The sequence below is a fragment of the Aulonocara sp. 'chitande type north' Nkhata Bay genome, linkage group LG22 (genome assembly GCF_057382095.1).
Source record: "Aulonocara sp. 'chitande type north' Nkhata Bay isolate Kocher_YH1m ecotype deep benthic linkage group LG22, A_spYH_male_GT1.1, whole genome shotgun sequence".
In the NCBI taxonomy this organism is placed as follows: Eukaryota; Metazoa; Chordata; class Actinopteri; order Cichliformes; family Cichlidae; genus Aulonocara; species Aulonocara sp. 'chitande type north' Nkhata Bay.
In genome coordinates, this window is record NC_141364.1 from 15,684,000 (window position 1) to 15,701,844 (window position 17,845).

The 17,845-nt window shown below is 40.2% G+C and overlaps 1 protein-coding gene across 1 annotated transcript; it reads right to left on the reverse strand.

Moving 5' to 3' along the window:
• Nucleotides 1-8,305: 8,305 nt before the first annotated feature.
• LOC147303881 (kelch-like protein 10) lies at nt 8,306-14,211 on the reverse strand. The gene is made up of 5 exons (XM_086280724.1): nt 13,973-14,211; nt 12,229-12,712; nt 11,202-11,816; nt 10,137-10,286; nt 8,306-8,740 (listed from the first exon to the last, which is right to left on the reverse strand). The coding sequence occupies exons 1-5, from the start codon at nt 14,122-14,124 to the stop codon at nt 8,378-8,380; spliced, it is 1,764 nt and encodes a 587-aa protein (XP_086136850.1). The 5' UTR covers nt 14,125-14,211; the 3' UTR covers nt 8,306-8,377.
• Between the last annotated feature and the right edge of the window lie 3,634 nt (nt 14,212-17,845).

The following is a 17,845-nucleotide window of genomic DNA, read 5'->3' on the forward strand; positions in this document are numbered from 1 at the left end:
CACACACACACACTCCACATTGTATCTGTTGTCAAAAGGAGCTGATATGCACTGCACACGCACACACATGAACGCACACCCACCCCCCCAAACGCACATTTAACTTTACACACAGTGATAGGTCTTTTAAAGGGGTATTTCACACCTCATCGCATTTCAATTAGTAGGTAAGACAGACACATACTCACAAACACGCACACACACACATGCACACACGGCTTGACAGTCTGTCCGTTGGGTGAGGAAGATTCATTTGGATTCTCATCTCTCCTCTTTCCTCTTCCCTTCTGTGTGTGCCCTTTCTTTTCACTCTTCCTCTTTCTCTGCGCACCTCCTCCCGTATAGTCACTTTCCTTTCTCTCTCTCTTTCTCTCTCTCTCTCTCTCTCTCTTCTTCTGTCTTTCTTTCTCTCCATATCACTGTGAGTGACAGCACTTTGACCTCACGGGTTGTCAGGGGAGGCTGTTGCACAGACGGCCTGAATAGAAGAATCTTTCCCTGGATACAAGTGTGCTGAAGACTGGAAGAATAGGAGGTCCAGCAGCCACCCATTCTACCAGGCACATAAAGTAGAATATGAATGCCACTGGGTAGCTTCAGTTGCATAATTATCAACTCCAAAAGCAATAAACTGATTATTTGAGCTTGAACCTTTTTTTTTCTTTTAACTAACAGGCTAGCATGCAAAGAGTCAAGTGCACAGAGTAGACAGAATAGCAGTGGTAAAAGGAGAAATGAGCTGTCAGATGCTGAGAGGAAGTCAAATTAAAAGAGAAGGATTATAAATTTAAACCACTTTAGCAATAATCCCTGACTGTGCAGAAACAAAATGTAAGCACAAGTACAACAAAAAAATGCCCTTGTTTAACTGCTATTCAGGGAAAATATCTAATTAGCCAATCATATGGTTGCAACTAAATGCATTTAGGCATGTAGAGATGGTCAAGACAACCCCATGAAGTTCAAACTGAGCACGAAAGCATGGATCCATTCTGCCTTGTGTTAACGGTTGAGGTTGTGGATGTAATGACGGGGATTCTTGGCACACTTTGTGATAAATGCGCCATTTCTCAAAGCTCAGGTCATCTAAAACTTGATGACCTTGACAGTCTGTTAACTGCACCCAAATGGCATCCTCAACTCTGGGATGTGCGTCACAGATTTGCAGCCAATAAATCTGCAGCAACTATGTGATGATGTCATGTAAGAGTGGACCAAAATCTCTGAGGAATGTTTCCAGCACCTTGTATCTTCTGTTGTGAAAGCAGAAGGAAGTGGCAAGGTGTAACTAATCAAGTGGCTGATGAGTGCATGTCTAAGTTAAGCTCGAGAGCAGGTCTGACCATCCTGTTTTCCAGGATGGTTTTATTTATGGTTATAAAATCCATTTCTCTTACGATCATGGATTTTAAAATCATAAATGTTTAATATTTTTAAAACCTAGATGCTGCAATTTATCATTTCTTCAGTGTCACTGACTGTCTGATTATCCACGACTGGTTGAGTTAGCTGGCTCACAGAGGGAACATGTGCAATGAGTTGAACAACAGAAGCTACTCAGACACCAAACAGCATTTACATTGGAATGACTGAGTATGGAAGGTACAGTTTTGTAATGTGATGGACAGTTTAGGAAATGTTTTGGTCATTTCCTCCATTTATCTAGCCTGCAGGTTTATTTAAAACCTTTCTCATTGTCTGACCGCTCAAGTGTCTCAGTCTTTTGGCTTTGGGGGAGTTTAGTTTCCAGATCTCAGCAATATTATTACCAGTAAGAGGGCATGTCAAAACCACTCATCCTAACACTTCTTTGACCATCTCTGTTCGCAGCCTGCGATGTTCATCATCACATTGTGGCTTTACTTTATTGGGAAACTCCTCAGTAATCATCTCAGCTTGGTGTGCAATATTCCGCAATGCACTGGGGAAAAGACTTAACCCTCCGACATAAACTGGGCCAGAGACGATCGGCGTTGCCAGTTTTGTTTCAGGAGAGAGCGTAAAAGCTATTTTATAGCGTGTCTGTGTGTGAGAGAGAGACAGAGGGACAGAAAGAGGATAGATTGGGAATAAATCGAATCCTTTCTAACTGAGAATCTATTGTCTGCTCATCACCTCTAAAACACACACAAACACAAACACACCTGCCTCACAGATGCTGCGAGGGTGAAACAGGTGTTAAGCACGACAGGGAAATTGATTCCACCCTTTTACTCAAAACACACCACGAACCTTCTCCTCCTCTACTCTGTCCTTCCTCCCTTATCTTTAAGCCACCACCCTCTTCTCGCTCCCCTTCTAGTCCCTTTCTTCATCCTCCAGATTCTCCTTTGCAGACTTTTCTTCTGATATTTCTTCCCTCTAGCGGTGTCACAGCTCTTAAAGGGCACTCGTTGTTACACTAAAGGCTTCAAAATGTGTGTTTGCCTCAGTACCTTACAACAAATATCAATGAATGTCAGACTCCTCTCTGTTGCTGCAGACTGGTTGCATTTACAGGACTCTCAGGCAGATGCATCATGTGAACCCTGCTCTGTTGCTTCTCACACCCACACAGATTTATTGTGTTTTTTGTTGTTTTTTCTGTGTGAGCAAAAAAAACAAAAAACAAAACAAAAAAAGACCATTTTATGGTTGATAATATTTTTTTCTGTAATCTCTCTCTTTCTCTAATGTGTCTTTTATTGCACCAGTACACAACAAAGCCCTCAGGCGCTGCACATACACACTCTCTGCCGCCTCTCTGTACCTCACACACACACACACACACACACACACACACACACACACACAACGGGACACATAGTAATGTACGTTTGGCTTAATGGTAACAGATTACACAATATGTAGGACACACACACACACACACACATACAGTCTTAAACATACACCTACTTGTGTGCATAAGTAGTCTTTACACAGCTGATGCCATGATGTAAGTGTCAGTAAAGCAATAATTCTGTGTCGTTTGTCAGTTTGCTGACAGTCGCTCACACAGAACAATCACTGTTTGTGTCTTTTTAACTGGTTTTATGAGCGAGTAGCTGTATTTTACTGTAAGTCCTCGGCTACAGAGTGGGCAGACATACAAAAGAGAAACAGAGACAGAAAGTGGAGGAGACAGACAAACCAGACATTGCAAATAAGGGGAGAGAAAATGGCTCTGTGTATATGTGTGTGCGTGGATGTGTGTGTACCCTGTCGCCAGTGCTATTAAAGTTGTATTGCACAGAGCTTTTAGAGCATCAGCCATCAGCCGAGTAACTTTAGCTAATAATTTTTTCAAAACCTCTGTGCTTTGTGCATGTCAGGGCTTCCCAACGTGTGTGTGTATGTGTGTGTGTGTGTGTATCCATGTTAGTGTGTGTTTGGGTGGTTTGGATCGTCAGTATGTACTTGCGCGAGTCTTTCGTTACATCGTGTAAGGGCACGTGCATGCATACGAGCCTTTTTAGACAGTTATTGCAAACTGTAGATGCTAGACCACATGTGAATACTGTAAAAAAATTTGGCACTGTTCCCAGCAACTGTGTTCATACTGGGTGATTTTACGCTGCGCAATTTATATCCAGTGCCGGCATCCGGTGCTAATGGAGGAAGCGGCGAGAGCTTCATGGAGAGAGGTTAAAAGTAAAGCTAACACCATGGCCTCAAAGTAGCAGGCCCTCTCTGTGAAGCCTGAGGCACATGGGCAAGTTTAATGTTGAGAACCTAATTTACATAATCAGCTATTTCCCCCTGTTGTCACTACAGTGGTACATGATGAAGTAGTTAATTTCCCAAGCAATGTGTTTTATGAAATGTTGTTCTCATTAAGTCCAAGAAGCTCATTAAAGTTACTTCACTATATGTTACACTAATTGGGGAAGTTGCTGACCACTGTGTTGGCCCACATCAGTTTTAAGTACTATTACATGCAGTAGTTGAGTAAATCAATCCAGAGTGATGGGAATTATTGAAGAGTCAGTCTTCTTTAAGCACACACAACTTGGACCTTAACTTGTGTCCCAGACCTGAAAGAAGACAGCGAAGCAAATAAAAACATGAATAAAACAAAGTAAAATAGATTAAAATGCAGCATTTTAGCACTCCTTCCTCTCTGTTCTGAGTCCCTGCTAACAGGAGAGCAGAAGCATACGCATTTACGTCACACAGGCTAAAGATAAATCAGCACAGTCAGACCTTGCTCTCCCAGATGAAAGTCCTCTGCTTGCACCATTCCTGTGCAAAAGTCTAGAGCCACCCTGATTTCTTTATACAATGCAGTTTTTCCAGTTTTTGTCTGCTTTTTCATTTTCAGTCAGTTGAGGCTGTTTGTTTTTTTGCTGTTTGTTTGTTAAGCCACTCAACATTGTGGCATGTAAAGGGATGAACCAGTTTTGTGACGATGAACAACAGATAGCTTAGCAAGGAGCCCATTTTGAACAGTTTCTTTAGAAATGTTGTTAATAACAGTCAGTTGCAAAGAATTTCTGCTGATGCCTCAGAAATTGTGTCAGTAGAAGGGCTGCAAAGAAGCCATTCTTAAGGAAGAGAAATGGAAACAACAGGGAGTGCCTACAGTCATCTGTAAAACACAGTTGAGGCTCTTTCATAGTTTGAAGCTGCATATCAGCCAGTGGCATTGGATCTTGAAGGAAAGATGCATTCATGTATTTTCTTGTGTTTATCCAATGCAGGGTTGCGCTTTGACTGGAGCTGATGCAAGCCCTCACAGGGCGAGAGGCAGGGTACACCCTGCACAGGTCACCAGTGTAGGTCACAGTATAGGTCACAGACTGGTAGTTTATCACCCACGATGGCGGTCCACGGCCTGCAATAGACTAACAAATATTGACCTTCAATCTAATTAGAATTGTAAAGCCTCTGTTTTTCCATGTATGTTTGCAGAGATAAAATTGTATGTTTGCTGCTCCTATTTCTCATTTTATAAGCAGAATATAAATAAATGAGATGTGGCTGAAAAAACTTTTGCACACTATTGCACTTCCTGCATTTTTGCCCTCCATACTGATCTGAAAAAACAGGCAAGCTCCTCTTCGCAGGTTTCTAACACCTCACAACATGGACTGGAACATACTTAGGAGTTTAGCTTTAATGTTTGCCTGTTATTAACCAAAGTCTATACTAGTAGCTTTACTCCTAACATACCCTAATCTTCATTTATTCCCAATATGACCACAGCACTAACATAGAAAATGACAGCACATAATATAACCCAACTCTTAAGGTATTCTTCCAGTATCTGTGGTTGGGATTTGCCTGTGAAGCCCATCAGTGTGGATACTCCTAAGTCATGGTCAGACCACAAAGACATCTCCACTGCATCCCCTTGCTGTGGCCTTAAGTGTTGAGATGTTTTCAGTGATAAATGCAGCATGGAGCAGATGTAGGGCTCAGTGTACAGTACAAGTGCTTCGCTCATGAATAAACTCACAGAGTGTGAAAATCAGTCACTAAACAACAGCAACCAAAAAGTAAAACTTTAACAAATAATGTTCTGCACTGAAACAACTCACTACACCTTCATTTCAGTCATTTCATGGTCTAAGTGTATGAAAAGGAACAACGATACACCCCTCTCCCAGCCTAAAATGTATCACTCTATGTATCAGTATTTATGAATAATTGGACGTGACCTTTATGTACACACAGTGTATATATATAAATTCCTATGCAGATGCACTCGAATGCACACAAAGCTCTGTTTGCCTCAAGGTGACTCTGACCAAAAACGAGCAACCAGTGCTTTGTCTGTGAGATAAAGAAGAAGACAAAAAGAGAGAAAGTGCAGAGGAGGGAAAGAGAAGAAGAGAGAGATTAAGAGAGAGAGAAAGGGAGAGGCAGAGAGAGGGGAGTGCATGCGGCAAAACAGAGGACGGACTGAAGTCATTCAAGCTTTTCTTCCCCCTGAATAATCCCAGTTTTGTCCAAATTTAGTTGGAGGAGATTGTGGAACATCCAGTCCTTGACATCAGCCAGAAAGTCATGTAAAAGCATTGACTTCTACTGAGACTGAATCGCTGCCTGACTTTTTTTTTCTTGAGCATGTTTGCATTTTTCTCTGTTTCTCAGTCTCTCTAGTTTCTATAGTTTCTAGTTTCTAGTTTTTATAAGTGACTTATGTATGTATGTATGTATATATATGTATATATTGTACTATTCTTAGTTAGCATATTGTCTGTCTTGTCTTAATGTTGGTTTAAAATGGAGCACTGTAACAAAAAAGAATTTCCCCCAGGGATCAATAAAGTATTCTGATTCTGATTCTGATTTCAATTATCTCAAGATTTATTTAATCACAAAAAGTCTCACTGCCAAAGGAAATGGACAGATGGATGGATGGAAATGTCAGAGGGAATAAAGCACCCTTTTCCACGGCTCTGTCGGGGCTTTAAGTGCAGAAGGAGAACCATAGTGGCAAAAATAGTAAGTTCTTGTGATTGAAGTGTGTAGATCTGGAGGAAGATGAGCAATTCAATTCAATTTTATTTATATAGCGCCAAATCACAACAACAGTCACCTCAAGGCGCTTTATATTGTAAGGTAGACCCTACAATAATAGATACAGAGAAAAACCCAGCAATCATATGACCCCCTATGAGCAAGCACTTTGGCAACAGTGGGAAGGAAAAACTACCTTTTAACAGGAAGAAAACCTCTGGCAGAACCAGGCTCAGGGAGGGGTGGGGCCATCTGCTACGACCGGTTGGGGTGAGAGAAGGAAGACAGGATAAAAGACATGCAGTGGAAGAGAGACAGAGGTTAATAACAGATATGATTCAATGCAGAGAAGTCTATTAACACATACTGTGTGAAAAAGGTGACTGAAAAGGAAAAACTCAATGCATCATGGGAGTCCCCCAGCAGCCTATGCCTATTGCAGCATAACTAAGGGAGGATTCAGGGTCACCTGATCCAGCCCTAACTATGTGCTTTACCAAAAAGGAAAGTTTTAACTCTAATCTTAAAAGTAGAGATAGTGTCGGTCTCCTGAATCCAAACTGGAAGCTGGTTCCAGATAAGAGGTGCCTGAAAACTGAAGGCTCTCCCTCCCATTCTACTTTTTCATAGCAATGGCTATGAAAACAGGAATTGCAATGAGCAATGTGTGAGCTAGCATCGCAGTTTTGGTATAAACTTTAATGCACTATTTATTAAAGTTTACAGTGCCTCTAAGCATCACAAGTATATGCATCAATACGTGTAATGTTATCATATACCAACACAGAGGTCACAGGAAGTCCTAAAATAAATAATATACAGGACTAATAGCAGGTTGTATGTGACAAGCCTGGTTTGATGCAGATGTAGAGCATTTAATGAAAACATCATCCTAAAATTAAAATTATAATGGAATGAGTTTGATTTAGAGTGTTTATAAAATGGAGCAGCAGGAACAATCCTGGGACAGGTTTCTGCTTGCAATAAGAAAAATGTAAGAAATGTTTACAGTAAATTGACAAATCAATCAATTCAGCATCAGAATAAAGATTACACCACCATGGATGGAGGATGTTCCTATGAACAGCTTTGCACATCACTGTCTACATATTGGTTTACCTCCATAAGGTGTTGTGTTACTGGTGTTACTTCATACTTCATGTTGTGCAGGTTGGGGGATCAGATGTCCCTCTATAAGGGGGACTGCACAGCATTTTTATGCTTTCCCCCCTCTCCCACATCTTGAACCAATGTCCCACATTTTACAGGCTCTGCAGGACATCCACCTTTCTAAACACTGGATTTTCCTCAGTACATATAAAGTTGGTGCTTTTATCATGAACAAATATATCAGTCTGTGCAATATAGTGGAAAATACCACAAAGCAGATGACAGATATACTGAGAAATAGAGTTATTTTTCAGTTTCACATAAGAGAAAAAATGGTGTGAAGCGACACAGTATATTTGTGTGATATTTGGCTAAAGATTCATAAATTGTCAGCTAGTGCTCCAAAAAGACCTATGGATACATCCTTACTCAAACCTATAGACTGTTACCAGACAGAAGCGCAGCTGAAATAACAAGGGGGAGTGAAAACTTCCCTTTATTCTTATTGTGTTTACCTAGCAAGAGTTGAAAAGTCTGAGATGCGGCTTATTGTGATCTAGTCACCCTGTGTGCATGTCTGGTATGGCTACTCAGCAGCCATACATTACAGGGAATGAAAAAATCTTTTCAATTTGTTATTGTTGCAATTGCATTCTCTTAATAAAACCCAGTATCTACAGTGCAGGCTCTCCTACTGGAAGTTTTTGAGATACCTACAAAAAATGTCCAGTTCACCAGTGGTTTAATGCTCTAAAGATTTATTTCAGTCCTTCATGTTGGAGTCTCAGATGTTAACACATGGCAGTACAGCACTTTAAAGATGTTACGTGGACTCTGCTGACTCCATTGCTTCTTCTGGCACATTGGCAAGTGGCAGGAAGTCACGAGGAAAGGTGTACTCAGTCATGTTGCAAAGTCCGGACACCACACAGCAGCTCAAGGCGCTGCGGAAAATCTCCATGTCGCACGCCTCATACCACTCATTGGTTAAAGTGTCGTAGTACTCAACGTTCGAAGTGGTGGTGAAGCCGTTGAAACCCCCGACGACAAAGAGGCGATCGTCAATTACCTCAATGCCAAAGTTGCTGCGGGAGGTCAGCATAGAGGACACGAGGTTCCACGTATTGGAATGTGGGTTGTAAGCCTCAGCGGTGCGCAGACGGTTGTTTCCATCGAAGCCACCAACCTAAAAGTAAATACGTGGGTCAAATGATTGAATGTAAGTGTAACCAGCTTCACCGTATCCCTGTAAGAAAATGTACCTGCTATATGTCTTTAGCTGTTTTTGCACAGATACTCCAGAAAATGACTGAAGAATTAAGTTGCAATACTGTCCAAAGTTTCCCTTAATATGTAGCAGATACAAGGAGATTGTTTACCTTAGGTGTGATCTGACTACTTGAAATACTCTGATTGGTTTAGGGTTTTACCTGGATAAAGCGAACAGCTACCTGACATATTCTCATGCTGTTATATGGAGTTTACACATAAAAATTGTTTAAAAAAGGCCCATTAACGTCCCAGTATTTGCATCCTCACAGGCCCACATTTGTTGGGAATGTCTAGAAAAGATCAGGGTGCAGTGGTGTGTGAAAATGACTTCTGGGTTAAGAGGAGAAAGTAAAATAAAGTAGAAGCCAGCTGTTGTGGAAGTCTGTGAGACCTTTTTTCACTCAAGCCTCAACTACAGCTATTAAAGCACTGTTGTCTATCACACCACGCTATTATCAACAAAGATGAATAGCCCTCGACAAAAAGTATTTGTGTTTTCAGTATAAATGTCTTCACAGCTCTTTTGCCTTTAGTCCAAAAAGGAACATTGAGTTCCAGTCCTTTCTTCCTATAACAGATTAAAGTAGCCCTGACAGGCCTTGGGGCCTAAAAGCCTGATCAAAGACCCTGAGGTCAGCACCAGGGTAAGGTCACTGCATTCTGCTGATAATAACTTTTCCTTTATTTGATTAGAGACTTAGTCTGAATAGAAAATAAATACTAAACGGTAGCTAGCTAAATAAAGAAGGGTGTCTCAGAAGGTGAGACTAAAATCTTTGCTTTTTACCAAAGGGTGCAGCTGCAAAACAACTAAATAAGTGGTTTTAAGGCAAATAGCGAGATAAAATTTACAGCTAAAATGCCTACCGTCCCCAGAGGATGAGTTCTAATCACTTGGCTTATTCCCTCATTTTTCTAAAGGTGTTGCAGGATGAGTTTGAAATTGTCTCTAACATATGTCCTCTATGGAACGATGAGGATGACAATGTTGGTTTTGAATAAGTATTTCTGTTGTACTGAGTGAAATGTGAAATCATCAGTGAAATCATTAAAGACACAACATTCTGGGAATGAGGCACATGAAAAAAAAAATGAGGCAGAAACATTAATCGGTTAAATTAATACATAGAATGAGTAAGAATGCCTTCTCTGAACCTGTGGTCAGGATAGGAGTCTGATCATTGATAAATACAAAACAAAGTTAACAAAATTCTGTGTCAGCCAAATCTGTGTTAAGCCTTGCTGATCGAAGCACATTACAGATTTGATTTGTATGTTACGTGAGTGTCAGCACTACTTTGTGGTCTTACTGCAAAGACATGATCCGCATATGCAATGACACCTATCCCGCTGCGGCGGCTGTTCATGGGACTGATCATCGTCCACTGGTTGCTCTCTGGGTTGTAATATTCAGCTGTCTGCAGACACTCGTTGCCATTGAATCCACCACAAATGTAAATCTGAAAACAAAAAAGGGACATTAAATATCTTTACATTTCTTAGATTTCAGTTGGAAACAATGTTACCTGTAAGTGAAATGTTTCCACATCATTTGTGAAGTAAGACCGATACTCAGTACCCAAGTGTCCAACTGAAAAATACAAATGTGTAATAACAAATGTGTGTGTTTTACAATTACCTGTCATAAAAACATGTTTATGCACCCAAATTTTACCTGAGTATGTGGGACTTCTTTCAGTCAGAAAGCCAGAAATGAATCAAACATAACATTCAATCAATAAGGCTAATTTTTCTGTTCAGGAATGCAGATAAATAATTGTAATCTGGGATCTTAATATAATAAAATATTGATGTGTTTTACTATTTTTTTAATATCTGTTATATTTTAGTTGACAAGTCAACTCAACTAAAGTACTGTACATAAATGCAAAGATGCACTTGTGATCAGTTAGAAACAAAATAGATATATATTAGTATATTTTTCAACTTTTTAAACTATACTTTTAAATTTGAAAACATGAACATAGAAACCAGTTTGTGACCTATCTTGCACCTCGCTTCACTGTAAAAATGTGTATTCCCTGACTGGTTGGCAAGTGTTTGCTGGAGGTTGATGGCTGTCACTACTGTGAAATTGTAACCAGGAAGGTGTTGCACCACAAGCCTCCCTGTGTTTCCTTTGGTCGTAAGCAGACTGTTGAGGTTTGCATGGAGTACTCTGACTTGTCTGCAAATACTCACAAACTATTTGCTGTAGAAATCTGTAGAGTCTTTCATACAATCACTGCCTAACCAGCTGAGGAGTACACATTTTTCCCTAGCAACTGGTTGTTACCAAAGGTTGCTGACAGGTCTCTAGGCCTGTGTGCCTGAGACCCTACTCTATTTCTCTGCTACTCTTTTACTTCACCCACCCGGTTGTTAAGTGTTGTGCAGCTGGCGTCGCTCCTCTGTTCGTGCATCGGTGCAATAAGACTCCACTGGTTGATTTCAGGTTGATAGCGCTCTGCACTGCTGAGTCGTACATGCCCGTCGTAGCCTCCCAGGGCATAGATGAACCCGTTCAACACAGTCACACTCACATAGCAGCGGCGGAAGTGCATGGGCCCCACCTCATTACAGGCGCGAGTGGTCAGGTCAAACCTACGGACGCTGCTGAAATACTCCACCCTGTCGAAGCCACCAATGAAGTAGACGTACCCGTTGAGGAAGGCGGCTCCATGATAAGCACGAGGACACTCGAGGTTGTTCGTTACGTTTACCCAGCGGTTAGCCCGGCAATCGTAGGCCTCGATGCCGTTAGTTGGATCACCACCACTCCACCCCCCAATGGCCAGCAGGATGGAATGAGGCAGGCGGGGACGAGCAAGAGGGTGACACAAGCCAGACATGAAGGGTCTGCTTCCTAGACCATGTATGTCTAAGATGACATTACTTATCATGGACACGCACTCAGAATTGGCCCCCACCAGCTCACTAGACAGCAAATTGTCCTTTAGGTAGTCAGACGTCATCAATCCCAGTCGGACCTATAGAGAGATGACAGAAGAGAATATGACTATGAATTTCAACTACATCAGTTTTAGTAAACTCAAGCTTCTTTAGGATAATGCTCCTAATGTTGTTTAATTTTCTTATTGCTAGCAAGAGAGCGACCAAAGTCAGACACCATTAGTCTTTTCGTCAGCAGGGACAGTTTTTAGTCATAGCCCTAGCAACTATACTTAATAAATATAATTTATTCTATAGCATGTGTGTAGAGATCTGATACGGTTTTAATGCTCTTGAAGAGAATTTCTTAAATGTGGTTTGGCTACAGCTGAAAAGAGCAACATCTTGAGATATTAAAGCATCCTTATACCCAGATGGATCGACTCAATCTATGACTTAATTGCTGAAGATTTAAGTCCAAACTAAATGTAGTAATGAAAGTTTATAGACCTTGGGCAACAGAGCGGTGAGGTGTTGTTTCCGTTCTGCAGGTACATGGCTAATCCACTTTGTAAGCACTTCATACACAGTGGTCTCCAACTGCACATTGAGGTCGTCTCTATCAAGGATGTCAGCAAGTTCCTCCACAGTTAGCTGCAGGAACTCCTCCTCAAGAACAACCTGCTTAAAGTTATTGATGATGTAGTGGTAGGCCTTGGCGCGTAGTTCGGGTGATAAGCATACTTTTGTGAACTGCCAAATGCCAACGCAGTTCTCTGGGCACAGTTGCTCCCCGAGGAAGTCAGAGCAGAGTTTCACAATGTCCATTGCATTGAATTGATCAGCTGCCATGAGAAGTTCCACTACATTTTCCTCCGTTATGGAAACTGAGCCAGTGTATGCAAAGTCAATGATGAGTGCCATCATCTCAGGAGACACGCCACGTATGTTGAAGACCTGTTTGTCTGGGTTGCTCCAGCGGCTGAAAAGAGCCCTGAGGGTAGAGATGGAGACAGAGTAGAGAATATTAAAAGGTGTGGAGGCAACAAGATAATAAACTATGTCATGCACAAGCAAGATAAATATATAAAATCTGTTGACAGGAATGGAAATGATTTCCTAATTACATGTGTTGCTATGTGATTACTGTGATAGTCTTGTAATGTCTAGTCCATATTGCCATAGAGTATATAACTCCAAAACAGAGTTTGTACATGTTTAGTGCGCTTGATTGTTGGGTTTTCAATGTCTTTATTACATTGGCACCATGTTTATGAAGCCATTGCCAAACACAATGCAGTCCCACACCACGACAGAGCCTCCACCGTGTTTTAAAGTTAACTCTAGACACTCACTGTTGTACCTCTATGACAAATGTTGAAATCAACTCCATAAGGCCAGTTTGCTCTGATCTTTAGTCTAGTTATTGCATAATTTGGCATACCTCAGTCTGTTTCCTTTCCTTATGGAAGTTCCAGTGCATGTTGCTTAATTACAGTCTCTGTTTTCCTTCCACAACCATTTCTGATGAGGTTTCATGATAAGTAGATGGATTAAATGGTTTTGTGTCAGGAATTTGCTGGACTTCTTAAGGACATGACTTTCGGATACTGTTCATCTGCTGTAGATCATTACTTTTTTATGTGTGCTACTCCTTGTTTTGTCTTTAACGCTGGTTCTTCACTAAGTTGTGTGTTATGTGTAGAAACAATAATGGTTCATCCTTCGAGTTATGGTAGGTGTCCTTTTTATGCTTGAATGATTCATAGATCAGCATTAAATGGCTTAACAAACAAATAAACAAATGAACAAAAACTCATCTATAAACTTTTGCTCAGCGTATGACTTTATAACAGAGTTCAATCTTTTTAGTATCAGTAAGCCTGGTGTGTTTTATTGGGTTGATAAGAGTGCATCAAAATGTTGTAACTTAATAAAACACATAAATTAGACTTCAGTTCAACATAGTCTGAATTTAGTTCATATAATAACCAAGTGATTCACAGTGCTTTTTAAATGGCACATTTACTGAAGTGGAATCTCTGTGAAGGTAAAGATGAAATCTGCAAATGTTTGCATTATGTTTTGGGTGTATCTGTCAGTTGACCGTGACAAAGTCTTTCTATCACAAAAGTTTTATGATTCAACCTGTTCCTTTTTGTTGGCACTGTTTCACAGACTAAGTACATGAATTACATTTTTCACAGGTATAAACCAGTCAACTGTCCTTCACATTATCAGGTAAGCAACTCACCTGAAGTACGGCGTACAGTTACACAGGATGACCCTGTGGACCGGAAATTCAACATCCTCCACTTTGATGATTGCATCACAAAATTGTCCCTCCGAACGGAGTTCATTATACACTGAGCTCGACTTGTATGGCGGCTGGCCTTCTTCACTCATCTTGAGTTTTGTGACTGTTTTTCTTAGTTTTTTTGCCTGAAGTTTGTCTTGAAGTGTTCAGATCACAAAATCAAATCTAACTGTGGAATTTGGGGAATGGAGCCTATGACATCATCATGACTTGGCAACAGTTGCCCCATAGAATTGTTTTGAAATGTATATTTACATTGTTTTAATGAACCTTTCATTGCATAAAAGCTTTGTTTTGATTTGATTTGGATTTAAAAAAATGCATATGAGCCTCACAGATAGCATACAGCATTTTGTATGTTTGCCTCACAGAGGTCAACTAGTAAAATAAGCACTTCAAAACACTCTTACGAATGGACTACAATATCATATTTAGCTCACATTTAACCTTAATAGGCCATTTTTTTAATAAAATGACTTTGTAATATCCGAACACAGATATTACAAAGTGTGATTCATGGTTAAGCTGTTTTCTTGGGTTGTATTAGACTTTTATCTAGTTGGAAAAATGGGCTCCTGCACTTTACTGATGTACAATAGTAGTAAGAAACAAACAAACAAACAAAACACATATATACACTGTATGTATAGTACAAGACTGTTATAATGACGGTGCTTGACAGTATTACCTCAAACAGGTGCAAGCAGTCACCTGTCTGAGCACAGACTGCAGATCTGTTGTTGAGCAATTTCTTTCCATTCATAGATATATGCAGCATCCAGCTGCAATGGGTTCTGGTTGCCTCTAATGAACATGCCAGCCCAAAATTACCCAGGCATATTCAGTGGGAGAGATATCAACACTAAATGCTGGCCAAGGAAGTGTCTGGATATGCTAGTGATCTCTGGCAATGTGGAGGCGACACTCAAACTGCCACAGGCCGGGTTGTCGTACAGGTTAGAGAACTTCATCTCGATAGCTCTGTCAAGTCACTTCCACCAAGAACAGTCAGATGGTCATGCAAGGGATCACGCGGGATCATGCGTCATGCATGCTCAGCCTGGCATCAGGATGCTTCAGTCAGATGCAGCAGGGTGGCAGTGATGACAGTATAAGGCATACACCTGCTTCTAATATTGAGACTCGTGCCTTGAGAATGCGGCACCCGTCTATGCATCCAGACAGGTTGCCAGTCTGTCACAGAGAGACAGAAAGGACATTCACACTCACACCTATGACTAATTAAGAATTGCCAGTTTAGCCTCATATGCGTTTTTGTTCGCTAATCACTGCACCACTGTGCCACATGTGTGCACGATGGCAGTGGCTTACAAGATACATCTGGTGGTCAATAAATTAGCAGGTCAGTGGCTTGATCACTGGCTTCTGCATTCTGAGGAGTCTGAATATGAGTGTGCGCGAATGGGAATGCATTAACTTGAACCTATTCTGAGCTGTACAAGTGAGTTTATTTGGGCTTGGCAAAGAAACCCCAACCCCGCCACTGACTAAAATCATTCAACTTGAACCAAAGACTGCTCGCAGAATATGTTTGGGTTCTCTACAATATTAAAATGATGTACTAAGAAACGCATTTAAAAGAAAGACTGACAATTTATTGCATTTGCAACATAAGCCTTGTTTTGTTTTTGTTTGTTTTTCTGACTGGTATAGCACTAAAGCGGAACTTGTTATAATTTACAAAGTTAAGCAGAAAATTAGGCCATTGTAGCTCCGTCAAGCTTTCACTGTATGACAGAAAACAGATCAGCCTTAAATGGCTTAACAAACAAATAAACAAATGAACAAAAACAAAACCATTCCTCGGGTACAAGCACTGGACTAAAAAGGGTGAAAAATGTCCAAACAAAACCTTTACAAGCCTTCAAAAAAAACACGTTGAGAACTATTGCTCAAGTGGACTTTTAAAAAATCATTTGTTTCAAAGCAAAATATAAAAAAATGAGAGGCAACTCAAAACTTTTGCTCAGCGTATAACTGTGTAACAAAATTCAACATTTTTAGTATCAGGAAGTCTGGTGTGTCTTACTGTATCAAACAGTGGGGAAGATATTAATATAACTTAATAAAACACTTCAATTAGACTTCACACAATCACCAAGTGATTCACAGTGCTTTTTAAATGGCACATTTACTGAAGTGGAATCTCTGTGAAGGTAAAGATGAAATCTGCAAATGTTTGCATTATGTTTTGGGTGTATCTGTCAGTTGACCGTGACAAAGTCTTTCTATCACAAAAGTTTTATGATTCAACCCGTTCCTTTTTGTTGGCACTGTTTCACAGACTAAGTACATGAATTACATTTTTCACAGGTATAAACCAGTCAACTGTCCTTCACATTATCAGGTAAGCAACTCACCTGAAGTACGGCGTACAGTTACACAGGATGACCCTGTGGACCGGAAATTCAACATCCTCCACTTTGATGATTGCATCACAAAATTGTCCCTCCGAACGGAGTTCATTATACACTGAGCTCGACTTGTATGGCGGCTGGCCTTCTTCACTCATCTTGACTTTTGTGACTGTTTTTCTTAGTTTTTTTGTCTGAAGTTTGTCTTGAAGTGTTCAGATCACAAAATCAAATCTAACTGTGGAATTTGGGGAATGGAGCCTATGACATCATCATGACTTGGCAACAGTTGCCCCATAGAATTGTTTTGAAATGTATATTTACATTGTTTTAATGAACCTTTCATTGCATAAAAGCTTTGTTTTGATTTGATTTGGATTTAAAAAATTGCATATGAGCCTCACAGATAGCATACAGCATTTTGTATGTTTGCCTCACAGAGGTCAACTAGTAAAATAAGCACTTCAAAACACTCTTACGAATGGACTACAATATCATATTTAGCTCATATTCAACGTTAATAGGACGTTTTTTCAGATTTTTCTGCATTTTATGGTTTCGTGTGTTGGCTCTGTTATTACTGAGGTTCCAGTTGTTGGGGACGTGCTGTACTAGACTCCGTTATGTTGAAATAACAGTTCCCAACAAAAATGCAATCCAGTTTATCTCCCCAGGAAACTACAAACACACAAATAAACATTTGTAACCATCAGTTTTTACCCACATTTTAATACACAATGCTGTAACATGAACAGAGTCAAAGTATTGTGTATTAGTGATGGTCCTGTTTTTATGCATGCTAGGTCATTGGAAAAAATTCTTTGTGGACACTTCATTATACCCCCTGTACTTTCCTTACTACACAAGCCAAAATATTTGTTATTAAACATATGAGTCTAAAAATACATGACAGTGCCAAACACAGATATTACAAAGTGTGATTCATGGTTAAGCTGTTTTCTTGGGTTGTATTAGACTTTTATCTAGTTGGAAAAATGGGCTCCTGCACTTTACTGATGTACAATAGTAGTAAGAAACAAACAAACAAACAAACAAAACACAGGTTTATGATCTAAATAGATTTTTATAGAGCCACAATATGATATACGCACTGCATGTATAGTGCAAGACTGTTATAATGACGGTGCTTGACAGTGTTACCACAGACAGGTGCAAGCAGTCACCTGTCTGAGCACAAACTGCACGCACGTCCAACTCTGTTGCTGAGCAATTGCTCAAAGATATAATATATACGACTAAAAGCAGGTTGTATATGACAAGCCTGGTTTGATGCAGATGTAGAGCATTTAATGAAAACATCATCCTAAAATTAAAATTATAATGGAATGAGTTTGATTTAGAGTGTTTATAAAATGGAGCAGCAGGAACAATCCTGGGACAGGTTTGTCTGCTTGCAATAAGAAAAATGTAAGAA